This window comes from Callospermophilus lateralis, chromosome 4 (genome assembly GCF_048772815.1).
Source record: "Callospermophilus lateralis isolate mCalLat2 chromosome 4, mCalLat2.hap1, whole genome shotgun sequence".
In the NCBI taxonomy this organism is placed as follows: Eukaryota; Metazoa; Chordata; class Mammalia; order Rodentia; family Sciuridae; genus Callospermophilus; species Callospermophilus lateralis.
In genome coordinates, this window is record NC_135308.1 from 121,229,363 (window position 1) to 121,257,296 (window position 27,934).

General features: G+C 38.5%; 1 protein-coding gene across 1 annotated transcript in view; it reads left to right on the forward strand.

Moving 5' to 3' along the window:
* Myrfl (myelin regulatory factor like) overlaps positions 1-27,934 on the forward strand; it is a 116,430-nt gene that overhangs the window by 19,280 nt on the left and 69,216 nt on the right. The window contains exons 2-5 of the mRNA XM_076855407.1: positions 14,916-15,006; positions 26,420-26,487; positions 26,583-26,841; positions 27,535-27,623. Of these exons, the coding sequence (XP_076711522.1) occupies positions 14,916-15,006; positions 26,420-26,487; positions 26,583-26,841; positions 27,535-27,623 (507 nt within the window). The remainder of the gene's footprint in view (positions 1-14,915; positions 15,007-26,419; positions 26,488-26,582; positions 26,842-27,534; positions 27,624-27,934) is intronic.

The window sequence follows — 27,934 nt, forward strand, 5'->3', positions numbered from 1 at the left end:
CCTACCTTCTCTCCTGCCAACAGAAGCCTGATCTGTTCAGTTAGAGGAGAGTCCTTGGATCCAGGAAGGACAGCTCTCACCCAGCTCTATCAGATGAACTGTAGTTGGTTTAACCTGTTTTTATAACCTCCATTCTCTCCTCTTTTTTATTTATAATTCAGGGATTGCAACATTTTTTTTGCAGCCAACATCATTTTATAAAGGGAAAATGCCTACAATTTGCTAAAGTTTAACATTAATAATAATTTAACATTTGTTTACTTTTTATTAGGAATAATAATAAAATAGTTTTTACTAACTTTTTGTGGATTTCTCCAACCCTGCCTTCTTCTATTACTTTTTATGATTCTGCAGAAAGTAAGGAACACATATGTTATTTTATAGTAAAAACACCCGAGCCCCTGCAATGACAGCTGGGTTATTGCAATCTGGGTAATACTTAAGCTCAATAAGATATTTTGCTTCTCTGAAAAGTGGAGATAATAATAATAGTGCCTATCTGATAGAATAAGTTTGGTGTGAGGGTTGAGAAAATGAATGTAAAATTCTTAGCACAGTATTGGTACATAATGTGTTCCCTAAACTTACCAAGTATTCTTCTTCCTCTCCATGGGCAGCTCTCAATAAGTTGCTTTGTGATTCTTTTGCACCCTGCTGGCCTTCCTCTGGGCACTCCACTCTCATCAGCATTCCTCTTAAGTCTCATGTCTCGGGGCTTGATCTTCACACAGAAGAACAGGGCCTTACCTTCTGATTTCTGTACTCTCTGATTTTAGTATTATAACCTTACATCAGTTTCTTTGTCTTTCCAACACTTCCTCATCACAACACAACTTAAAGACCTATATCTTTATTATCTATTCATTCATAGACCAGGTTTCTCTATATTATATTTACATAATTAGCAAAACAACAACAACAACAATGTAAAGCTGCATGATCAACCTACTGAATTTCATCTTGTCACAATCCAGTCATTCAAGATTAGATGCAACATATACTGTGCCTTGCCTGCCTCCTTCTGGCTGGCTGCATACCTGGACAGTTTGCATTCTCTGTATTTATCAAATTACAAACAGCATTATTCTGAAGCATGAGAAAGTGTTTTTACACTAAATGTTAAGTTTTTTCACCAGGTTAGCATTCTGGGGAACAGTTGTTCTCCCATATACAAGTTTACTTAATTCTGTGAAATACTAATGTAATTCTCTCTCCCTTTTTTGGTCTGAGTTACCATTACTAGACAACCATGGCCATCCATCTTCGACCTACCCTAACCTGCTGCTCTTCCTCCTTAGGTCTGACTTTCGCACTCTGCTGTCACTGTCTGTTTGTCTGTGCTCCCCTCCCCTACCTTGAAGGTGAGGCTGAGTGTTGCTCACCATTATATTTCCAGTGCCTGGTGCACAGCACACCATTAAATATTTATTGAAGGTTGAATGAATGAGTGACAGATTTTGTTAGGTGTCTAGTTGAAATCAAGGCACCCGTTTCCATTGAGAGTCTCCTATCAGCTGGTCAGGCAGCTGGACAGGAAGAGGAAGGAAGTCCATCTGCCAGGCTAGTTCTTGATACAGCACAGTCTCCCTGATGTCTTCTACTTTTCTCAGAGTCCAGCAGCCAAGTTTACAATAGTCTTTTTTAGAATTCTGCATCTTCGGCAGGCATAGAAAACCCACGTGAGGGCTGATCCTGTTTCACAATGTGCTTGAACTATTTTTTTTTTTTTAACTCAAGTTGGATAAAGGTTAATTTTCATTTTATCTCTCAATTATCAGCCAATAAGTTCCAGGTGATTCACATCATGTTAAAGTCCAGAAAGAACCTTTGAATTCGGTCACTCTTTGCAACAGTGGGTCATGTTACCTCTGCTCCATGAACTGATTAGATTCTTCCTAGATCAATGTAAGACTCCCTATTAGGAGAGCAGGAAATTCCCAGGATTCCAGGACACTAGGTGGAGTTTTCTTGGGGGCACTGCCCTGCTGTTTACTTCTGTCTCCAGGAGTGCAAAAAGCAGGATTGAAATGACATGGCCTTGAGCAGATGAACTCCTCACCTCCTTCCCCAGACTCCTCACCCAAATCTCATTCCTCATCTCAAGGAACCAGCATAACTATCAAGATAAGTCCTGTGGAATTGCCTAGACTCCTTCTAACCAGTCACAGAATCCAGTGTTTTATCCTCCAAGGTACTACTCACGAATGACGTGGTGCTGGTCATTGTTTAATAGCCAAATATCTGTGGGGGGGAAAACCTGAAGGCTTATTTATCTATGGCCAATTTACAAGGTGTAAATACTCTCTCTGTGGCTAGTTTCCAGCTACTAACATGATGTCACAAAATAGGAAGTTGGGATGCGATGCTCACAGGTGCAAGCTGGCTCCTGTTGAGTCATTTAGGTGTCCTGTACTGCCTTGTGTACATTTCCACGATCACCTCAAGTTGCTTTGGAAGATTTTTATGTTATTTTGCTCATTGTCCTCATTGTCCCCGTCTCAAATACAGAAAATAACGATAGTGACAGAGTACAATTTATTATGTTGTTATCTTTGCTAAGCCCTTTGTGTGCATTATCTCATTTGGTTCTCAGAAAAAAACTCTGAGTAGATGCTCTTACTAGCCTTATTTTACAGATAAAGAAATGGAGGCACCGAGAGCTTAGATAACTTGCCCACAGTTGCTCAGCTGAGAAGTGTTTCAGCTAGGATTTGAGTCCAGGCCTGCCTGTAGAGCCAGGACCCTTAAATACTGATGCTCCTTTGCCTTTGTGTCTCTAGTTCCTGGCACTGTGTGGCCCATAACAGGTGTCCACTGTGTGGAGAGTGATATCATCAGGAAAGGCTAACACTGACAGTGTGCTCACCTATCTCTGCCCTAGCCTTGCATGGCTGCAGTCCAGTCGCCCAACTGTTGGCTGAATGACCTTTCAGAATTTTAAACCTGATCATATCACTCTTCTGCTTAAAATCTGGTGTCTTCCAGTCTCTAGATAAACTGTTCACCATTCATAACTACATTTATTCATTCAAAGTTCTACGTATCATGCAGTAAATGAAATAACTACCGTATTCTAGATGCTTAAAATCTGTATACTCAAAGAGAATTTCAACCCTAGAGGGGTTTATTGTTGAGTGAGAGAGGCAGACACACAACACACAATTGCTACATGGTTAAAATGAAAGTCGTACAACTGGTAGCAGGTCCAGGAAGGGCACCGCTGTCTCTGCTGTGTTCTTCACCCGCCTGCTGGATTTGGCCGGACTATTGGCACACTTTCACAGGAGTCCTGATGCTAATTATTTGAATTTATTTGCACCCTTTCTTTTCTGTTCCTAGAATGTTAATCATTCCCTTTCACCTTGCTTGAAAGTCCTCTCAAGTGTCACCTGCAGAAAGTCCTTGGCTCTGACCCGGCCAGCCTGGTTGAAAGGCCTCTGTAGTATTCAAGCATATGTTCATTCGGACACTTAACATCTTGCCCAGCTCTAGCTCATTTTCTCAGCCTCTCACTGTTTCTGATTTTATTCCTGGACACAGAGATGACACTAAGTAGATTTGCAAATAAGTGAATGAAACATTTAGTCAGTTAATGATTAGAAATGTTTCTGGGAAATATTATCCTTACTCATCTAACTGTAAGCTGGTTGTGCTTCTGAAATGTTAGATTTTAGATCCAGTTCAACTTCCAATGGATTTTCAAGGCAAAATTCTCCTTGGCAAATGTGAGAAGGGGAGTATTTTCTTTCCTCTTCTCCCTATTCTTCTTCCTCGTCGTCTATTACCATTTGTGTTCTAGTGTCTCATGAACACGGCACGTCAGAGGGCAACTATATTTAAGTCCGAAGAGTAATTATTTGGGAGATCCTCCTGATTGATTTGAGAATTCTTCAACAACAACAACAACAACAACAACAAAAAACTATAGTTGTAACAACACATGTTGACATCTTGCCTGTCTTCTGGCATTGTTGTATGTCACAGAGGATGAAATAACTGATGAAGAAAGGAACAAGAGTATGTGTTAAGCTTGTAGAAAGTGATTTGGGAAGGGGATCTATCCAAAGGAATCCAGAAGGGTCTTTACACAGGACTGGTGGGTGGTGGATGGGCAGGTGGGTGGAGGCCGCAGGGAGAATGAAAGGTCTTTGCAGTGCCTCCCGGGCTCACACCTTGGAGAGGCCCCAGAGGCATATATATGTTTATTAGTAGGTCCTGTGAGTGCAACTTGGCCTTGCCTGTGTACTCCCTCATAACCTCACAACCCACTACTTTACAAGGTGGCAGGACAGGTCAGCCTACTGCAACTGTTTCTGTGCCTGGAAGAGGAGGTATAGAACTAGAGTGAAGAAAGGCCTTACTTTTCAAAAGCAACCAAATTCAGCTGCTCCACACTCCCAGGGGCCCTGGGAAGCTTCTCTTGTGAGCAGGACTGTGGCAGCCCTTCCCAGCCTCAAAGGCATATGTAGAAAAAGGTGGAATCAAGGTATGCAGCTGAGCCTCCCCGACAGGAAACAGGATGTCCAGGGATGCACTCCTCACAGGCTTGGGTGTTATAAACAAGTGTTTCAAATATTTAGAGCAAAAGTGATTATTTTTAAAAGCACTGGATTTATTTTAAGAGCCAGTTGAGAGTTGCTCTCTGTGTGTAAAACCTCCTGAAAATAGTTTTATCTGACACTATAGATTTATTTTGCTGAGTATTTCCTCTGGGTTTGGAAAGCGCAGATGTGATTTTGGAGTCCTAGACAAAGCCAGTTACTGCAGGGATCATCCTCCTTGCTCATGAAGGTGCTTGGCCAGCTCATGCCGGAAGGCCCTGGGAACTGGGGCCCATCTATTTCCACCTGGGGAGTGTGTGCAAGTGACCCATTGGTCAGGTCTTAGAATCTATGAGCCACCTATTTCTACCTAGGGAGTGTGTGAGTGTGTGTGTGTGTGTGTGTGTGTGTGTGTGCACGTGCGAGCGCGCACGCACATGCATGCATGTGTGTATTGGGGTGGGGGTGCTGTATAAAGCAGATGGGACACCAGCAGGGGCTTCAGTGGGAAACTAACCAGATTCCTCCCTCCATCTGTTTTTCTTAGTGATTGGCTTGCCCAAAGCCCAGAGAAGCAGTGGGAGCAAGCCAGTCCTCTCTGGTTGCTTGCATTGCTGGCCGAGGTGGAGGGGTACAGTGTGGAAGCAGGGAGGAATTAGGGATGGTGGTGAGAACATGCTCCGAATTCAAGGCAGGACTGGGTTGGCTTTCCTGTGTGCCACTTATAAACTGTGCAATTCTGGGCAAGCTAGTTAGTCTGTTAATCACTTGGCTTTATCCCTAAATTGGGATCAATACTAACATCCACATCCTGAGACCATTATGAAGATTAAATAGGAAAATGCAGGGAAAGTGCTTATCCTTTTGCTTAGCCCAGAATAAGAAATCCAAACTCTAAGTGTCCCTGGACAACTGCAGTAATGTTCAAAGTTATCTCCCTTCTGTTCCCGTCCCCCTATAACCCTTTCCCACGAAGCAACCACAATAACCTTTAAAAACATGTAAAGCATACCTTGTTCCTTCGCAAAGGTTTTCCTTTGCTCTCACTTCCTCTCCTACTCCCTTGCTTTTGTGATCTAGACACTGGAATGATTTCTTTCTCAATATACTGAGCACAGTCCAGACCCGGCTGATGCCCTTCCCATTCCCTCTGCCTGGCATCCTCTGCCCTCGACAGAGGGCACCTCCTGCCTGACAAAGGCCAACAAATCAAAAAGAGTCTATCATACATACCACCTGCTTTATTTTTCATCAGCATCTGGATGTATCTGTTTACTTATTTAATTTTTCATGTCATGTATATCCTACCTTATCCTCACTGTTGCTACCTTTCCCTCCCCCAGAATGCAAGTCCCTTATAAGATTCTTTTATTTTTTTTTTCACTGCTGTGTCCCTGGAACTTGGCACAGTGCTGGGCACATAGTAAGTGCTTAGTAAGTATTGGTTGAGTCAAGGAAAGGATAATGCATCTTGTCCTGCCATCTCCACCTGATCCTTTCTTCAAAGTTTAACTCCAAGACTAAACTCCAGGGCAAGGTCATTTCCAACCATCACAGTTTTTAGGGATCTCTTTTGCGAATTTGAGAGGCACTTGGGATATGTTCCATCCGTTTCCTTCTTAGCACATGTCCCTAAATACAGTTGGTGGTGTCTCTTCTCCACTTTCCCACAATTTTAGAACATAGATAAGGAAGAAAATCCTCCAAATTCTTTTTATTGTGGCCAGAATAAAGCATGAGCGATATTGGTGTGAAAGTCAGTTGATGTATTGAATATCAAGGTACCTGGAAAACACTTCATAAGTTCATGAAGAACTTATTAAATTATCTATCATTTATTTCAGATTTTAATAAAAGAAAGAAAAGTCTTTGAGCTTCCCTTTGTTGGCAAAAACAAAAACAAAAAACCCTAGTTATTTCATATCCTGTAGATGTATTACAATCCAAGAGAAAAGCAAAGCATTTTATGCAAGCGTGCCACACAGAACGGAGATTGGGAGTTGTCAAAGACAACATGCCCATCACACAGTGTCCTTGACATCCTTCTAAATAATGGGTTTGAGTGCGTTTGTGTATCATGGCATGTTAGAGAGCAGTTGACTTCAGCGGAACTAGCTCCTCTGCATTTAGCACAAATAAACTGTCTCAGTTTTGCTCTTGCTACAGTGGCATGAGGTGCTCCCATACAATTATTTGGGAATTGTATGGCTGCAGGGGAGGTTCTCATGCCACTTAAATGGCAGTGATAAGACAAAGCTTAGTCAGAGGGCTCTGAAGGAGACTCAGATTTCAAACTCCTTTGTTGTTAGGGTGCAAATGTATTTGCCCACCCATTAGAAATGGCAGAAAGGATGGGGTAAAGAAGGACACACAGAACAGGGAGCATATGTCCCATTTAGGTCACTGCTGTTTTTTTATATATATATATACTGGGGGTTGAACCCAGGGTGCTCTACCATTGAGCCACATCCACAATCCTTTTTATTTTTAATTTTTGAGAGAGAGTCTCACCAAGTGGCTGAGGCTGGTATCTACCTTGCCATTTTACTGCCTTGGCCCCAGAGTCCCTGGGATTGAGGGTGTGTGCCTCTGTGCCCAGCTGTAACCTTTTAAGTCAAGGACCATCGGTCCAGTCCTTTCAAGTAATTTATTCACTCATTCAGCCAATACACTTTGACAGTCCACTGTGAGCCAGGGAACAGGGCCAGGTGATGAGTTACAGTGATGAATGAGACAGCTATGGTTTTTGCCCTCTGAACTGTCTCTGTTGAGCAAGATATTGGCAATCATTGAGAGGTTTTGATTTGGGAATTATTAATTGAGAACTTTAGAGATAACATTTGCTTTCAACCTTTATTTTTATGTGGTCTGAAAAACTCGGTTTTTATGTGGCTAACTATATAGTAATTTTGTGTGGGTGCTTTTCATTGTCCCCATCATGGTTTAACAATTGTCCTTCCAAAATGTACAAACATATGTCCCTTTTTTCTTCGAATAATATTATGTTTTATCTAAATCTTCCATATATGTAAGAATTTATTTTGATTCAGGGTGAGATTATAGTATGTAACCTATTCATATTTCATGAACATGAAATGATGCATTTATCATAAACTAACTACCTATAAATCTATTTGACTTTATTTATGGACTTTATTTTTTTCAAAAGACTGGTCTGTTTATTGCTACAATAAGAAATTTATATTACTTTTGAATATCTTTCTTATTAATAAAAATCCCTTATCCTGCTGGGTGTGGTGGTGCACGCCTGTAATCCCAACGACTCAGGAGTCTGAAACTGGAAGATTGTGGGTTCAAAGTCAGCCTCAGCAAAAGCGAGGTGCTAGGCAACTCAGTGAGACTCTGTCTCTAAATAAAAATACAAAATAGGGCTGGGGATGTGGCTCAGTATTCGAGTGCCCCTGAGTTCAATCCCTGGTACCCACCTCCCCTCCAAAAATCCCTTATGCCAGTAGTGGTGGCACACACCTGTAATCACAGCAACTCTGGAGGCCAAGGCAGCAGCATCAAGGCCAAACTGGGCAACTTAGTGAGACTCCTCTATCAAAATTAAAAAAAAAAAAAAAAAAAAAAAAAGCACAGGGATGTAGCTCAGTGATGAAACTCCCATGGGTTCAATTCCCTGTACCAACAAATAAATAAATGCTGCTTATTTACTCGTCTAATTTTTTCCCCTAGGAATTTTCATATAAACTGTAGATTCATTTTGTTATTTTAAAAAATTTTAAATGTGGTTGTATTAAATTTATAAATTAATTTAGGAACGTTTACATATTTATACTATTACCTCTTTTTGTTCTACCAAAATATGATTTTTATTTACTCAAGACTTCCTTTAAGTATATGAGAATTTTAGAGCTTTCTTTTGATTTTATCAAGCTTATTACTGGGAATTGTATTCCTATTCTAAACGGGATTTTTCTGCATTAACTTTCCCTAGTAGCCGTTGTTTTAATTATAGAAATCTATTGATTCTTTTAAATGGTACATTTGTCTTGGCCTCCTTATTGCAGTCCATTATGTGTAATACATTTTGGTTGGTATTCTCTGGCTTTATAAATTTAAAGTTATTGTCCTCTGCAAATTGCTTTCACCTTTCTGACATTTATCCCTCTCATTTTGATTTCCTGATTACATGTGAAGCTAATGTATTAAATAATAACATGGTAACAAAAAGGCTTTTTTCCCCCAATACTAATGGAAGCAATTCTAGCTTTTAAATCATTAAACATGACTTTGGTTGTTATTTGATGTGAGTTTTCTAGCAACACACACACACACACACACACACACACACACATATATATGACAAATATTTTGTGTATATGGATGTATATAATCTTAAGGATCTATTCATTGGAATCTATGTGGAATATTCCATGCCTATTGGCATTGATCAAGAAGGTCAAATACTTTTTACTTTTAGAATGTGAATGGTAGTATTGAATCATCCTTGTGTTCCTTGATGATAAATTCTCTTAATCTCAAATTCCACTTGGCAACATTCCATTTTTGGACTTGAGTATAATATTCCCAGACAATATTAGTCTGTAGTTTCCTTTATATATTTCACCTATGTCAGATTTGGGCATTGGTTTTCTGTTGACTTAATTAAAGGTATCTGGAGACTTTTCTTCTTTCTCTATGTTCCGAATTGTGAAATTAGTGGAGGAATTATAACATTGCTGAAGTTCTAAAAGATGACATATGCCATTGGATCTTGCTCTTTTATGCAAGTGTAGGGTGAGGGCTGTGGGGGAACATTTTCTACATTTATTTCATGGATACTAGTCATTTTAGATTTTTTTTTAATCTTTGAATTTATTTTGGCAATTTTGTTTTTAAATTAGAATATCATTTTGTACAAAGTTGTACAAAATATTTTTCCAACATGTAAAATGATTATTTTTGAAAAATGTGAAATTACTTTGAATTCTATAATCTAACCAGTGTTGGTAGTGGTAGAATATTATTTATCACCTATGAATATTTACAGATAGAAGAATAAATAGGTGAATGGATAGGCGAACTCTAGATAGGGCAGAGGGTTGGAAGGGAAAGGAGGGAGCAGTGGGTTAGCAAGAATGGTGGAATGTGATGGACATCATTATACAGAGTACATGTATGAAGACACAAATTGGTGTGAACATACTTTATATACAGAGTTATGATAAATTGTGCTGTATATGTGTAATAAGAATTATAATGCATTCCATTGTAATTTATTTTTTAAAAAATCAATAAAAACCTTATAGTACATTAATGTACTATAGTAATTCACCATATTAATTTTACTTGAATTTAACAGAATCAAAAGAAACTCTAGGGATTACAGAATTTAATATAGTTGCTTATTTACTCTTAGAGATATCAGTTCCAAAGGATTCTTCCAAGGTTAAGAACTGAGAAAGTTATTAAAAATTTGGAGTAGTTTTTTAAAACCTGAATGTACTGCCTACATTTGAACATGTAGGTGGTACCATGTTTGAATATGATTTATTCTCCTGAGCTCATGCAGTTCAATCTCCAAATCCATGTGTTAACGGGATTAAGAAGTTGGAAACTTAATCCAACTGTGGTATTGAGGTGAGACCTTTGAAAAGTGATGGTTTAGATAAGGTCATTAGGTTGGAGCCCCCGTTATTAAATCTGTGTGGCTTTATAAGAAGAGGGACAGAGTCCGGACATATCTAGACATATATATTCCCTGTCTCTTGCTGTGTACTACCTTGGAACTCTGATGGCCAGAAGGTCATTAGTGGAACTTAGCTAATGTCAGCACCATACTCTTGAACCTCCCCAACTGCAAACTAAATAAGCCTCTGTTCTTTATAACTTAGCTTGCCTCATGTAGTTCATTATAGTTAAAAAAAAAAGTTACTAAAAAAGGTGGTGAAGATGCACTCTGAGATGTGAATGAGGAGATGATTAGTATTACATATTCTACTTTCAAATTCCTAATTTTTATTGCTTATATTATTCTTCCTTAGAGTTTCTTACTTTTAACTTTCCATCCGTAGCTACTCTTTCCTAGATGTTCAGTCAAAATCCCAATTTATATGAATTCATGGTTCATGAGTTTATTTCCTCTTCAGGTTCTGTTTTCCCAAGTTCTTTATTTTGAATTATTCTTGATTGGTGGAATTTCATTGTCAAGGGATGATTTTCAAGAAAGACTCATGAAAGTTTTATCCCCTGGACTTTTTTGTTTTGAAATTGTCTCTCTTTTGCCTTTATCTTTGGGGAAAAAAAATTCCTGGGTACCTGTTTTCTTTCTCTTGAACCACTGCAGAATTTATTAAATGTCTGCATAGCATTTCATGGAAAGAATGTCAATTCTATATTCACAGTCAATTATTCCCAATCTTCTGTTATTATAAAAAAGCATGCCATGTTATTCTTCTGCACATTTAAAAAAACATTTATGTGACTTTTCCATTAGAGTAAATTTAAAGTAGAACTGTAGGTCAATGTAAATATGCACATTAAGATATTTAGAAACGTACTAAACTACTCTCAGAGAGATTATTTAATTTATGCTCCTTTCAGCCAGCAGTGCACAGAGGGACTTATTATTTCCATTGTCATGACCAGTGGGTTTTAGTAGTTCTCTGAATATATGTGAATTTGGTAGGCAAAAAATATTTTTCTGATCTTTTAAATTCTGTTCCTTAGTAAGATTTAAGATTTCGTACTTTGTAAACTGCCCTTTATCTTTCTCTACTATTTTCCTAGGGGAGGTGTTGATGGTATTGTTGAAAGAACATTTTATATATGAAGAATTTTGATTCTTTTCATATGTATTGAAAATATTTTACATTTTTTTCTTCTATTATACTTATGATAATCAAAGAGTGCTAAATCTTTTGGGTAATAATTTTTATAAGAAACAAAATATTTTCCCACTTTCAATTTTCCACACATTACAAAAGGAATAGTAGTACATTAGAGAAAGCTGGCAGACGTACCATAAACAGGGATGAATATTAACATAAATAATGAGGCATTATTATCTTCCTGGTGTAAGTCACTAAAAAGGACATAATATCACTTATGTAATAGTCTTGCCAAACACATGCAATTTGAATGTAACCATGAGAAAATATGAGGAAAACTAAAGTTGAATAGAATTTTATAAAACATCTTTTTAAAAAAAATCTAAAAACTCATGGCAACTGAATGAATTGTGTTATCCTGGATTAGATTCTTTCTTAACATTATTAACACTATAGACAACATTATTAACACTATAGGCAGCATTATTGAGACAATAGGCAAAATTTGAATATGGAATGTAAGTTATAAAATAAAACTGTATCACTCAATGGAATTTTACTCAGCCATAAAGAAGGATGAAATTATGGCATTTGCTGGCAAATATATGGAACTAAAAAATATCATGTTAAGTGAAATAAGTCAGTCCCCCAAACCCAAAGGTCAAATGTTCTCTCTGATATGTGGATGCTGACTCACAATGTGGTGGGGAGAAGGAGGGGAGGTTCATCCATGGGGCAGAATGGAGGGAAGGGAGGGAGGATGGAAATGGGAAAGACAGTAAAATGAATCAGACCAGTGAAACTCCACATGATGTACAACCATAAAAATGGAAAGTTATACTCCATGTATGTGTGATATGTCAAAATACATTTTACTGTCATGTATAACTGAAAAGAACAAATAAAAAAACTGTATAACGTTGACAGTCCTGATTTTTATAATTGAATTATGATTGTGAAAGTAATGTTTTTGTACTTGAAAACACGCTATGAAACATCAGGGATAAAAGCAACATATTTTCAATGATTCAGAGAAGTACGATAGGAGAGTGTGTGGTATGTGTTTATATATGTGCATGTGTATGAGGCGAGGAGAGAGAATAGTGCAAGTGTGAATCTTGGTGAAAGGTATATATGAATTCCTTTGTTTTCTTATAGCTTCTCCATAGGTTTAAAATTACTTCAAAATAAAATGTTAAATGTTTCCTTTTTCCTCAAAAAAAAGTATAAAGTGAAATTTCTCAATCTTCTTTATCATTTCTGGTTTTCATGCCATGATTGAAAAAACCTTTATTTCAAGATCATAAGAATTTTTTTTCTATGATTTCATTTTCACATTGATCTTTGATCTATCTGAAATTTGATGTTGAAGTAAGAAAATGAACCAGGTTTTCTTACCTAAATGTCTAGCCAATTTTCCCCACAATGTCTACCCTTTTCTTGCTGGTGGTCAAAGTATATACATAATACGTACGCAAATTCCATATGTCATATATATATGTAATATCTCTCTGCCTTGGATTTGCATTCCTTTGATGCATTCATTTGTGTATCTCAGTACTCATTACTCCTCCTGGTCATTCTTGCATATGATGTATTCTTCCAAATGTTCAATATTTCAGAGAATTGTTTCAAAACATTTAAATGTGGGGATTATTTGATTTGAGCAGCACACAAATCAATTATAAAGGCTTTGCAATATTGAATTTTTCAATCAACAATGTAGGTCTTTCCATTTTAAAAAATCTCTTCTTAAAGCCCTTCATGGAGGTTTTTTTTTTTTTTAGTTAAAAAAAATTTTCCCTAAGTATACATTTAAATTTTTCATACTTTTGTAATTTTGAATGGAATTCCTACCTCCACCCATGATGTCCATCTAAATAGTTGGCTGGTTATTATTTTTTAATAGCATCAGTTTTCACTTTTAATTTTGATCAACCAATCTATTTAATTTTTTGATCATTTCTAATAGTCAGTTATTTATCTGGTTTGGTAGGTATAAAGTTATAGTATGGTTTTTGTCTTCTTTATAATATATATTACTACATTACATTTTAGATTCTTTGAAAATTCTAATAATATATATTATAACCAGGCAGAAACCAACAAATTTTATTTAAAATTAAGAAAAAGAACAAAACTGTTGCATTATATTTTAAGAGGCCTAAAAAAGTAAATTAAGATATTGAAATTTTTTGAGCATAACAAAATTATTCATCAACCAACAAACCAGCCATATAACTGTTTGTCTATCCACCCATCCATCCATCCACCAAACCTATCCAATAAATGATTACTGCTTGTATTTTTTGTGCCATGGATCCTTGTGGATACAATAAGAAAAACACAGTCCTTGCTCTTATAGAATTGGGGAGGCAGAAAGAGTAAGAGAAAAAAACACAAGTGCACAATATTTTTTATTAGAGTATTATATTTAAACATAATAGTTGGGTTCATGTGGACAAAATCATACATGCATAGAATTTTGTTTACTCTATTTCAGTCCCCATATTCCCCTTTCCCTCCTCTTCCCCTTTCCCAATTCTCCTTCCTAGACTCTACTAATCTTCCTCTCACCCATTTATTTATTTATTTTTGGATTGGTGCTTTCTATATATACATAAAGGCGAAATCCCCTGTGGTGTATTTATATAAGCACATGTTGTGATTTTGTTGAATTCTGTATTTCCTTCCCTTTCCCGTCCCTCCTCCCTCTCTATTGCCTTCTTCTACCCCCAGTGATCTTCCCTATATCTTTATGATTTCTGATCCCTCCCTCCATCACCACCTTCTTCCCCTTATTTTGTTAACTTCCAAATCTGAGGAAACATTTGACCCTTGACTTTCTGAGTCTGACTTATTTCACTTAGTAATAATATTCTGCGTTTCCATCCACTTACCCATAAGTGCCTTAATTTCATTCTTCTTTATGGCAGAGTAAACCCCCATTATGTATATAAATCACAATTTCTTTCTTTTTTTCTTTCTTTCTTTCTGAGGATTGAACTCAGGGGCACTGGACCACGGAGCCACATCCCCAGCCCTATTTTGGATTTTATTTAGAGACAGAGTCTTGCTGAGTTGCTTATTGCCTCACCATTGCTAAGGCTGGTTTTGAACTCATGATCCTCCTGAGCCACTGGGATTATAGGCATGCACCACCATGCTTGGCTAAACCACAATTTCTTAGTTCATTCATCTATTGATGGGTATCTGGACTGAGTCTATAATTTGGCTGTTGTAAATTGTGCTGCTATGAACACCGAAGTGGTTGTTATCACTGCAGCAAGCAAGCGATTTTAATAGCATTTAAGGTAAAGAAAGCATTCAATCTTTTGGAAGCACATAAAATGGGTACCTACTCCAGCCTGAGAATCAGGAAGACTTGCTGAAGGAGGGTGGCATCTAAAGAGATATCTGAAGGAAATACTTAAATGGAAGAACGACAGACCACACTCTCAATAAATGCAGTGTGCTATGTTGTTACTTTGAAATCCTGGGGTATGAGCTTGTCTAAGTGTTTAGCAGTCATTCTGAAATCTTCATGGCTCTTAAGATTTTCAATTTGCCTTTGCAGCTCAAGGGGCCAATGGCACTCTGGAGAACCCAGCCCTGGACACGAGTCTCCTGGAAGAGTTCTTGGGCAATGACTTTGATTTGGGGGCCTTGTAAGTAATGAGAAAACTGCTCTCCCTGTACTGATGAAATAATTAAATGAACTGGGAATGATCCCCCCTTTTCCATTTTTTTTCCCAAAAGAGCTTGGTAGGATCGGTATTATTTCTTCTAATTATTATACAATACCAACTTTCTATTAAAATATCAATCTTCTTTGGCAGATTTCACCAGTGAGGCCTAGAGTTTTCTTTGTGGGAAGTTCCCCCTGTTCCCTTCAACCCCTGCCCTTGCAATTGATTTGATATCTTTGGGATATGGGACTCTTCAGGTTATTAATTGGTAGTTGTCAGCTTAGGCAGTTTGTGTCTTTCAGTGAATTTGTCTGATGAATATGTCCACTGGTACAAAGTTCTCCATATTTCCTTATTATATTTTATCTATTTATCTATCGATTTATCTATCTATCTATCTATCTATCTATCTATGGGTACCGGGATTGAACTTAGGGGCACTCAACCACTGAGCCACATCCCAAGCCCTGTTTTGTATTTTATTTAGAGATAGGGTCTCATTGAGTTGCTTAGAGCCTCACTGTTGCTAAGGCTGGCTTTGAACACACGATCCTCCTGTCTCAGCCTCCCAAGTTGCAGGATTATAGGCATGCACCACCATGCCCAGCCCTTATTATATTTTAATGTAGTGACGATTCTCTTGTTCTTAATATCAGTAGTTTGTATCATTGTTTTTCTCTATCAATCTAACAGGGGGTTTATCAATTTTCCTAGCTTTTTCACAGAACCAGATTAAATTTATATTCTTAATTGTTTTTTCTGTTTTCTATTTCACTGGTTTCTGCTTTCATTCCCTTCCCTTCTTTTTCTTTCCTTTCTTTTTAAAGTTTTTACACAGGGTCTTGCTAAGTTGCCCAGGTTGGCCTCAAACTTGCAATCCTCCTGCCTCAGCCTTCCAAGTTACTGGGATTGTCATTGCACCTGGCTACTACCCTTATTTTCTGATGTTAATATGGATAGTCCATCTTTCTTTTCTTTTCTTTTTTGTAGTTGTAGATGGACAGCTTGCTTTTATTTTGTTTGTTTCATTTTTATGTGGTGCTAAGGATCGAACCCAGTGCCTCATGCATGCTAGGCAAGTGCTCTGCCGCTGAGCTACAGCCTCAGCCCCTCCGTCTTTCTTTTTTATTCTTAATTTAGACACAGTTAAACTCATTTTTTTTGTATATAATTCTGTAAGTTTTTACAGATTCATAAACTCACGTCACTACTCTCCCAATCAGGACACAGAACAGTTTCTTCACCTGCAAAATTTCTTTTCCTTTTCCCCTTTGTCGTCAAACCTCCTACCCTAACCCCTGGTAACCTCTGAATTGTTCTCTGTCCCTATAGTTCTGCTTTTCTCCAGGATGTCACATAAATGAAACATACAGTATATAACCTTTTGGATCTTTCATTTCTCAATGAACAGATTGTCTTTTTATCAATAGTTCATTCTTGTTTATTGCTGAGAGAGAATTTGCTTATCCATTTACCCATTGAAGGACATTTTGATTATTTCCACTTTTTGGCAATGATGAATAATGTTTCTATAAACATTCATGTACAGATTTTTGTGTCATCAAAAGTTGAAATTTCTCAGGGCTGGGGATATAGCTCAGTTGGTTGAGTGCTTGCCTCATATGCAGAAGGCCCTGGGTTTGATCCCCAAAACAAACAAACAAAAGTTTAAAGTTCTCTAGAGTAAGTACTTAGAATAAGGACTGCTAAGTCATAATGAATGATCCAATATATGATCATTCATATGTTAAACTGTAAAACTTGCCACCTTTTTCAGAGTGACCACACTGCTTTATTACCATTAGTCATGATGAGGTATCCAGCTGCTTCTTTCTATCATTCATTCTTCATATTGTCAATTGAAAAATTTTAACGTAGCCATCCAAACAGGTTTGTAGTGGCATCTCATTGTGTTTTAATTTCATTTCATGTGCTTATTTGCCATTCAAACATTTTCTTTGATTAAGTTTCTGTTCGAATCTCTTGCCCATTAAAAAACAGTGAGAGTTACTTTTATCTTATTGTTGAGAAAATTTAAAGTTTATTCTGTTTATAAGAATTTTATTAGATATGTTATTAGTGAGTACTTTTTGCTGGTCTGTAGCTTATGTTCTCATTCTCTTTACAGTATCTTTTTTTCAGAGCAAAAGTTAATTTAATTTCAATTTTAATGTCCAGTTTATAGAATTTTTCTTATATGATTTGTGCTTTATATCTAAGAAATATAGAGTTTGCCTGATCCAAGTCCCCCGATTTTTTTTCTGAGTTTTAGAGGTTTACATTTTACATTTATGTCTGTGATTCATTTTGAATTAGCTTTTGTTTAAATAAATAAATACACACATAAAATGTATATACATGCAATGTTTTATGTAAATGTAATGTATTTTATATATACACACAATGTTATATGTATCTCACTACATTTGTCTATTCATCCACTGGACACTGAAGTTGACTATGTGATTCTATCATCTTGGCTATTGTGGATAGTGACGCCATAAATATAAAAGTACAGATCTTTTCAAACTACTGATTTCATTTCTTTTGGTTATGTACCAATGGTGGGACTGCTGGATCATATGATAGTCCTATTTCTAGTTTTTGAGGAACTTCCATACTGTTTTCAATAGTGGCTGTAGTTACTTTTGACCCATAGTATTTGAGTTCTCCTTTCTCTACCTATTTGCTACCATTTTTGATGTTTGTTTGTTTTATAATAGCTATTTTAACTAGGGTGGGATGGTATATCATTGTGATTTCATCTGCATTTCCTTGATGATTAGCAGTGTTGAGATTTTTTCATCTATTTGGCTATTCATAGATCAATTTTATTGCTCTTTTCAAATAACCAGCTTTTAGTTTCATTGATTTTTGTCTGTTGGGCTTGTTTTCAGTTTCACTAACTTCCATTCTTATTCTCATTCTTCTGTTTGTTTCGAGTTTAGTTTGCTTTTCTTTTCTTTTTTTTTTTTTTAGTTTCTTGAGGTGGAAACTTAGTTCTTAACAGGAGACCATTCTTTGTTTGCTAATTTAAGCAGGTGACACTATACATTTTTCTTTCTGTTTGGTTTAGCTGCATATTTGTGTTTTGATATGAGCGTACTGCAGCTACATTCATTTAAAAGTTTTAGACACTGTTATAATTTTTGCTTTCTACTTTCATACATGTTGAAGAATTTAAGAAGAAAAATCGTTCATTATAGTGACCTAAGCATTTATCATTTTTGTTGGTCCTCTTCATTTGGGAAGTTCTAATATTGTTTCTGGTGTTGTCTTTCACTGTAAGAGCCCCTAGCCTTTCTGTCATTTATAGCAGATCTGTTGGCAATGGGTTCTTTTAGTTTTCCTCCACTGAAAATGTATTTATTTTACTGTCATTCTTAAAGCAGATTAAAAAAAAATCTTTTAGTTTTATATGGGCACAATACCTTTTTTTATTTATTTAGTTTTATGTAGTGCTGAGGATTGAACCCAGTGCCTCACATGTGCTAGGCAAGCACTCTACCACTAAGCCACAACCCCAGTCCCTTAAAGTATTTTTTTTCAGATGTAGAAATCTTGACCAAAAGGAGTTTTTTTTCTTTTCAGCACTCCTAAAAGGTTGACCCACTATCTTCAGGGCTCCATGATTTCTGATGAGAAATAGACAATGATTTGAATTATTGTTCCCTGTACATAATGTCCCCCCGCCCTCTGCTGGTAGAAGTTTTCTTTATCTTGGATTGTAATGTGTCTGAGTACAAGCATGGTTTTCTTTGAAAGAACACTGTTTGAGATTTGCTCAACTTTTGAAACTGTAAACTTGTATTTTTCATTACATCTGGAAACTTTTCAGCTATTATTTCCTCATATTTGTTTTTCTGTACCAATGTCTTTTTTTTCTCCTTCTAGGATTCCAACAATCCAAATGTTAGACCTTTTGATATTGTACACAGTTTTCTGAGGTTCACTTCATATTTTCATTTTTCTCCTCTCTTTTGTTCATATTGGATAATTTCAACTGATCTGTCTTTAAAAGTTCACTGGGCCCTCCTCTGACATTGTCACCTCTGTTCTGTCACTGAGCCCACTTTGTCATGACTATAAATGTCTCTGCCAAGACAGAGAGCAAAATCAGGCCAGAATCTCAATAGTCAAGGGGAAACCTATTTGTGGATATTTCTAGTACCTGGCTCTTACTACTCTTTGCCAGTGGAAACATCCTTGCCAACAGACTCTGGGAAGAAGAGAGCCTCAACATTTTGTAAGCAGGTGAGTTAAACATACACACATCCCTACAGAGCTAGTGTGTTGCCAAGCTTCTGAGCCCATATACTCCGAGCCAGCTCTTTGGCTCCAGGAACACCAATTGCCCTTGCACTTACCCTCACATGGTTCACTCTGTCCAAGCAGTGGTGTGAATTCAGGTGATCAATGTTGTATTCTTAGTGTCCAGAGTGATAACAGTCCTTCCTGCAGGACTGCAGATATCCACTTACAGGCTTCCTTGTTGCAACTGAGTTCCAGACCTAGTTTGCCCCAAAATATTTCCTCCTTATCTTTGGGGGTGGTTTGAGGGGGCAGGTTGTAGATGATATAGAGAAGGAAGTTAATATTTACTAAAAGCATTTACTAAATGTTGGGCCTTGTTCTTTGCACTTTATACAGTCATTTAACCACATATTTGATGTTACATATTTCCTTCTCTTAACAAAGCAGTCAAATAGATAGTATGTTTGTAATATTAAATTTATTGTGTATATTTTACAGAGGAGGAGTCTGAGAGGTTAAGTGAGACTCCCTAGGTCAATAAGTAGCAAAACTGGGATAAAAATCTGCCTGGCTCCAGAAAACATGCCCTTTCTCCTACATATAGCTTGTAGATTAATGAATATTTTAGGGAATGTTTTGAAGAAATATGAATCTCAGGAAAATATATTTTATTTTTTCCACATTTTTATTAGTGCATTTAAATGATATATAATAGGATTCATTGTTACATATTCATTCATGTACATGGTATAGCAATATAATTTGGTCAATGTTATTCTTGGGGAAATATTTTAAAAGTGTCTAAAATTATCTATCAAAAGGTTTGATTGGGCTCCGGAGGCTGAGCCAGGAGGATCAAGAGTTCAAAGGCAGCCTCAGCAAAAGCGAGGTGCTAAGCAACTCAAAGAGACCCTGTCTCTAAATAAAATACAAAATAGGGCTGGGGATGTGGCTCTGTGGTCTATTGCCCCTGAGTTCAATCTCTGGAACCGCTCCCCACCCCCCAAAAAAGGGTGTGATTCAGAATGGATCTGAGCCTCAGTTTTGTAAAGATTGTCGGAGTTCACGGTCATTAAAGTCCTCAGATCAGATAACCTGTCACTACTTGGTAAGTGCTCAGGTGCAGGCAGGGAGGTGGGGCTGCAGTAAGTCTCTGCGGGAACAAGCAGAAACAGGTCTAGTCCCTGGCCGCAGGGATGCTGGCTGGTTCAGTGATCATCACAACCTGCACAAACACTCTGTGTTCTGAGTATTTCTCACAACAGGCTCTTTAGGCAGGTTGGCAGGATTTCTCCCAATTGCCCCCATGGCCAGGGTTTTCTTGGTTTTGCCTGAGGGAGCCCAGCTGAGATTCCAACCTGGGTTAACTACAAATCCTTAATTACTTACTTTGTTCTAAATTGCCCTATACAGTGCCTTTAAACAATGGCAGTGACAACTCCTTATGTAAATGATCTAAGATACCACTAGGCTACAAAATTACCAAGAGCTGGTTTGAATGTCATAGACAGATTTTTTTCAGATCTATATAAATGTATTAAAAACTAGAAGTATTGGTTCTGTAAAGCAAATTTCCCCCTAAATGCTCTATAGGAAATTTGTTCCAGGAGCTGCTGTGGGCAAAGAAGGAAAATTCCATAATCAGTAAATAAACTTGTGACTCACTGGCTTAAACCAAATTAAATGAGCATCTTTTTGTTTTTTCAGAAGCACTTCTCAGAGCTTTTGATGCGCTAATGAGAAACTGGAGAAGGGAAATGATATTCCACATTCCTCAAATTTATTTAGCTACAGACCCCCTTTAGTAAGCAAGTATTCACATATGAGGTTGGGATTTGCTACTTAGGACTTTTTCATCTTTCTGTGAAAATCAAATTGTCAGGCAGAGTTGGGACCAGTCCTATCAGCTTGTGAAGGTTCCTGCAAATTGCCCTTAATGCTTTATCTCCACATGTGATAGAGTCCAGGTACCTAATTGTCTAGAGGAGCAGGTTGAGGCCCTCTCTGATTTTCTAGGTTATTCTACTAGGTACACAGGTTGTAAGCGCAAAATGACGGGTGCAGACCTCAACAGATTCAAGGAAGCCATTTATTGTTCTTCAGTGACTTGGGCAGCGTGGAGACTCCTTTTCTGGATGCGAAAATGGCCATCGATTACAGAGGGGATTTTGGTTTTATAGGGAACAATTAGGGAGTTTCATCATTGGAACTTGTGGGTGTGTGGTTTGGACAGTCAGGGGCTAGTTATGAAGGTTAAAACTTTTGACTCAGGAGGGCAGCTGTAAAAGGTTGAAATTCATTGTTACCTGGAGAGATAGGAGTCCAGATTGTGAGGGTGGGTATTTCTTTTTCTGGAATTTATTGTCTTCCAGAGTTTCAGTATTTGCCTCCATCCTTCAGGGCCTATTGTTCAGTATTTACTGTGTGTAAATAGGACTAATTTGCAATGAGAGAAGGTCAAAGTGCAGAGCCTAATATTCAGTATTCACCAGATGTTATCAGGAAAGGATTTACTGGAAGGTCAATGCTTGGCTAGTTTCCACTCCCTCCTCCTGAGCTGCATTATCTCTCAGCTTCTCTTTGGGGGTTGTTTTGTAGGATTATTATTTTCCATAACTCTTCATAGGTGAGCTGGAGTGATGGGATATCCTGGGAAGTGTCCAGATGTGGAATGCTACTTGGAGAGTGGGAGCAAGAAATGTAAGGGGCAGCATGAAACTCCAGAGGGTGCAGTGGAAAATACACAAGATTGTGTGTGAGAGAGTGTGTAGAGAAAGGAAAGTTCTGGGAAAAAAGGCTAGCAGCTATGCAAGACAGGCTTCATTTCCTTGGGGGAAAAAAATTGCCCAGAGTTCACCTGCTGCTTTCCTGTACTCAAAGTAGGAGCCAGAAAGCCATGGCATTGGTATCTCCTGAGTGCTAAAAGTGAGGCATTTCAGGCCTCACACAGAAACGCTGGATCAAAATCAACATTTTGACAGGATTCCTGTGGGTTTCATATCCATATTATGGTCTGAGAAACTCTGCATTAGGTCACATGAACACGCCTCCCCCGCCCACCTCTCAAGTTCCAAGCCGATACAGTCACATATCACTTAACGTTGGGGAAACATTCCAAGAACATGTAACAGCATGGGGTATACTCACATCAATCACGCACAGGAAAATTTGAGTATCATAGGTTGCTACGATGTCTTTAGGGGGTATAATCTTACAGGATCACTGTCAAGGACAGGTAGAAAGGATATGTAGCACATGTACAATCAGTAGTTTAGTTTGCTTAAGTATGCTGGATGGGGGTCGATATCCTCATGAGCTTTAGGTTGGCCTTGAGGCCCTACCTACAGGGTAAGAGGGAACCAAACGAGTGCACTGAGTTACCTGGGGGGAGGGTGTTTGAATAGGTGACTTCCTAAGAAGGGGTTATGTAGAGACACAGGAAGTCATGAAGGAATCTGCTCTAGGTTTCATTTCATTTCGTTCTAATGGATGAGCTTCAGCATCTGATATTAGGATTTTACTTAGGACCTGGCTTATTGGGGTTGAATGGCATAAAGAATTAGGAGCTAATTGCCAGCTGCATGTCTCAATTCTACCACCTGCGGAGAGGGCCCATAAGCTCTTTAATGTGATGTCGAAAGAGGGCGTGAAGTACAAGTTGTTCTGTGAGAAGAACTTATTAACAGCTAAATTCATTGGCTGACTTGACTCCTGGGTTCAAACTAATGCAGAAAGAGGAAGATTGGGCCAATGCATTACCTGTACTCCTCCACTCTAAGGATGTATTTGTGCAAAACAAAATAACCTGTAATAATTAATTGGATTAGGATGGTCTGCATTTACATCCTGATATTTAGGGATAAACTCTGGTGGTGAACCTCCATCTCCAGTGTGGAGAGTAGTGCAGGATGAATAATCTTAACCTGGGTTTCATCACCTGTGGATTAGGAATAATAACAGTACCCTTTTACATGGGGGTTGTAAAGAGGAAGCGAGATTACACGTGCAAGACTTAGCAGGATGGTTGTGAGTCTGAGTCAGGAGGACTCAGAAGGACAGAACAATCTCAAATAACAGTGTTTTTCTTGAGGTTCATCAACATCCTTGATTTTAACAGTTTGCTTAGTTTTGAAGGAAACTATCATTAATCCTTCCTTCAAATTCTCTGAAAAGAACTGCAAAATTTCTTTAAATATATTAAATTGCATTGAGAATGGAAACAATTAAATTACCATGAAATAAAAAAGAAGCTGTGGTTAAGTTTGGAGAGTAAATTATAAGGAAAAGATAACATTTTTAAATCTTGATTTAAAAACCATCAATATACATTGCTGTCCCGGACACAGGGATTCTTTCATATTTCTCTGAAGAGTGAATTTCTTGTTTTAGTAGGCAACTACTTTGCTTAGACTCAAACCATAAACTGTCTCTTGGGAAGTAGCCTACATTTCTGTTCCTGCCCCACACACGTATCCATGGTTCGGCTCAGCAAGAGACTTGGGTGGTTACGCACAGAATCCGGGTTCCCTCTCTCTGTACCTTTGTTTTCCAATATTTCCCTTGCAATTTTTTTTTTTTTTTTCACCAGCCATGTCTGTCCCAAACTCTGTCTTCTTGTTCTTCAGGCCAGAATAATTGTGGGGTTTTATTGATGTTTTATCTATTCTATGTTCTAACATTGATCAGCCTTCAGGCAAAAAGCTGTAACCACGGAACTCACTCTCAGCCATTGCCTTCTTCTAAATTTCAATGCTCCTCCAGAGTCTTGTTGCTCTTTTTTCCACTTTCCATTGTCTTTGGAGATATAGATAGATATAAGATATAAGATATATATATATTTGGTACTTGGGAGTGAATCCAGGGTGCTCAATCACTGAGCCACATCCCCAGCCCTTTTTTGTACTTTGTTTAGAGACAAGGTGTCACTGGGTTGCTGAGGCTGGCTTTAAACTCTCCATCCTCCTGCCTCAGCCTCTCAAGCTGGTGGAATTATGGGCGCGTACCACCACACCTGGCAGTATTTTTTAAAATAGTTTTCCCCCCCTTCTGGGAAAATCAAGTCTGGTAGGAGCCATATCAGAGCAGTTGCTGTTTTTTGTTTTTTTTTTTAAATATTTATTTTTCAGTTGCAGTTGGACACAATACCTTTATTTTATTTATTTATTTTTTATGTGTTGCTGAGGATGGAACCCAGGGTGCTCTACTGCTGAGCCACAATCCCTGCTGAATCTTTTGCATTCGTTATTTATCTAGTTGTTGGTTCTCTGTCTTTAGGGTTAAAGGCTTTCTGAAAATATCTGATTTTTTATGTTTGTTCTTGTTTAAGAAGTTCTGTGTGCTCACCATTATTATGAAAGAATGGATTTCAATGTAGAGTGATCAGATAAGGGCTAGCAAGTTCCTTGATAACTTCAAAATATTTTCTTCCCTCCCTGAATAATTTTTCTTGAGAATGGTATTCCAATTTCTTTTTTGGGAAATCTACTTGGATGCATGCAAAGCAGAATTGAGGAAGGGCCTCACAGTTCTACATTTAGATTTTTTTTTTTTTTTTGGTGGTGGTATCAGGGAGTGAACCCAGGGGCACTTAACCACTGAGCAACACCCCCAGCCCTTTTTATCTTTTGAGACAGGGTTTTGCTAAGTTGCTTAGGGCCTCCCTAAGTTGCTGAGACTGGCTTTGAACTTGTGATCCTCCTGCCTCAGCCTCCCAACCCATTGGGATTATAGGCCTGTGCCACTGTGCTTGGCTACATTTAGATTTTTTAATGCATCCCTTCATATTCAGCCAGCAGCTGGTCTTAACTGTGCCTGGTCACCTGTACTACTGTGTACCTGGTTCCATTTTTCCAAAGAATAAACCTTTCCAACTTATGTTGGGGTAATGGGTGGGGAAGCTGATCTAAAGGCCCAGTTGTTTCTTAATCAAAACTTCAACTAAGCTTTCTGTTTTCAGCCTCACTCTTATCCCTTACTTAAGAGGCTCCAGGTACCTCCAGTGTCCTGGGCTTTTTGGAGTACTGTTTGATTGGGTTACTTATCGTTGACTCCCATGTCATTCCTCATCTCCAGGCATTTTTATTTTTTTTGCTTTGTTCCATTATGCTAATTCATTTCCCACCCATCCTATCTGTCCACTACCCTATTTTTGAAATATGGTCTGCTGTGGTCTCTATTCAAGTTCTCTATATCCTTTTGTGTTTATGCTTCTGTATTTGCATTTATTTGGATGGTGTTTTAGAGGAAAGTAAATGTATATTTTTTCATCCCTTATTAGTAGGGAGTAAATAAATAATAAGGAATCAGTTGGAGGAGTCAACTTTTCTAGTAAATGGTAAAAACAAACTTTTCTCTTTGTATTTTATTGGAATCTTAATCAACTGGGAAAAACAATATAGCTTACTCTTCAAGTAAGAGAATCTAGCAGAGGTGGTGATGCTTGTGTGAGAGGTAGAATAAGAGGTTTTGACTGTAAGGAACTCGTAGGTCTTTCATAACAGAGGTTTTCATGGTTTTAGTGGTGAAAGATGAAATTGCACTTCACCTTGATATATAAAACAGAAAAAAGTAATTATTTTCCCACCAGAAATATTTACAAAATGTTCTTTTGTAAAACCTCTGAGCTCCTTCCAAAAACTTTGGGATTCCTCAGATATAGATGGAAAGCCACTGCAAAAAAATGGCATTAGCCCCAACAGTGTGCACAGACCTCTTTATGGTGTAAGCATGTTCAGAACAAAAGGACACTCATCAAAATTTTCTTGAACACTGGTTCTGTTCCCGGTATTATGTCGTGGGCTTTAGGGACATCATCTCAATTCTCACAACCACACTGTGAAGCAGGTGTAATAATTGGTGCCGTCTTGTAGGTGGGGAAATGGAGTCTTGGAGAACTTAAGTACTTGTTCATGGATACACAGATAGGGAGTACAAAAACTGGAACTCAAAGCCCGGGTCACCTAGCCATGACACAGGACACTGGGCATGTTCTGATGGGCTTTGCTCCTCAACCCCCGGATTCATCTGGAACCATCACGTGGATTCTGTTCACTGAGGTCTGCCTCTGTTCTTGACAAAAGTATCACAGAATAGTGTAAAACAAAACAAAACAAAAGCAACCCATGTCTCTAATCCTCAGGCAACGCCAGCTGCCAGATACCCCACCCTATTCTGCATCAGACCCCTGCTCTCCTCCGCAGGTCAAAGGTGAGTGCGACCCATCTGCCGCACATCTTGCGCTGTTCCTCTTCTGGGACTCAGAGTAGCAAGAAAACTAGGCCCTTGATTGTGTCTTCCCCCAGGCGCATGCTCCTGGACCCTGAGGCCTGCAGTTGTGCAGAATCGGGCTACCTTCCTCCACTCAGCAGCTGCAGCTGCCCCTGGGATGCTGCCTGCGCACCCGGCGCAGAGCTCATCTGCGAGGAGCGACTCCGGCCGAACCCCGGGCAGCTTTCACAACTGCTACCCAAACACGGGTCATCCAGCTCAGGACCAATCCGGGTCTTCCCATCTGGGGACAAGTTGTTCTCACCATCAGCAGCTGTTGTGCCACGTCTCCGGGTAAAGCTCAAGATATTCAGTTACAGGAGACCTCGCAGCCCGCTGCCCCGTGACATAGAGAACGGGCAGCCCGAGCCTTTCCAGCAGATGGCAGTGTTGAGACGCAGATAGGCCAATGGCGGGGCCCGGGTTCTTGGCTTAGACCATCTTTTAATTAAAAACCCACTAAACCCAAGGTCCTCCTTCAACAAAAAGCTGAAATGTCGGAAATCTATAGGGAGATTCCAGGTAACGGAGGGAGCCGTGTGCTTACGCAGGCTCAGCCAGACGACTCAAGGGGATTTGTAAATGAGCTCTCAGAAAACTGTCAATCAAATATTAAGGAATATTCTTTTCTTTTGCTTTTCTCCTTTTTATTCCGTCTTCTGGGTCTAGAAGGTGGCAAAAAGAGGAAGAGTTATCAAAAATTGTGGTAAAACTCCACATTGAAAACATTCTCAGGTGTAAAACCTGCACCTGTAGTTGAAGTCTCTGAGTCTTTTGAAAGTTGTAAGGTTATTTTTTCAGGGAAAGAAGTATCAGGTTCATTGGATAAAACAAAACTAAGTTTCAGACTAGTAGGGTTCAAGTCATCTTAACTAACAGGCATTAGACTTAGGAAAGTCCAGAGTAGAGACCTGGGAATTTAAATTAGATTTAATGTAACATGTTGAGCAAAGAAGCCTAACCTCCCTTTTGGTTCCTTGATTTTAGAGCCTCATTGCCTCCAGCCAAGAAGAGAAAGTACACACAGATATTGGATGACTCAGAGGACTGCAGAGTGTGGGCCCACCACTCCAGACCATGTGAGCAAATCTGGCTGTGACAAAGTCAAAGCCCTCAGTGTCTTGGCCATTGGATCAAAGCTTTTTACAGACCTTTATGTTCTCTCTCATGGAGGGCAATGATAGACTCTGGGAGTTAATTTCTTCCTTCTTGATGTTCTTCATGCAGGTGGGGTCACATAGGTGCTCCCAGGAAAGGTTGACCTTCTGTCCTTCTGATGCAAGTGAAATGCCAGTCTTTCAATTTCAGGAGCAATGTGTCTAAGAAGACAGGCTGCAGGCCTGCTGGTGTGCCCACTGCTTTCTTGAGTACAGTTCTCCTCAAGTTT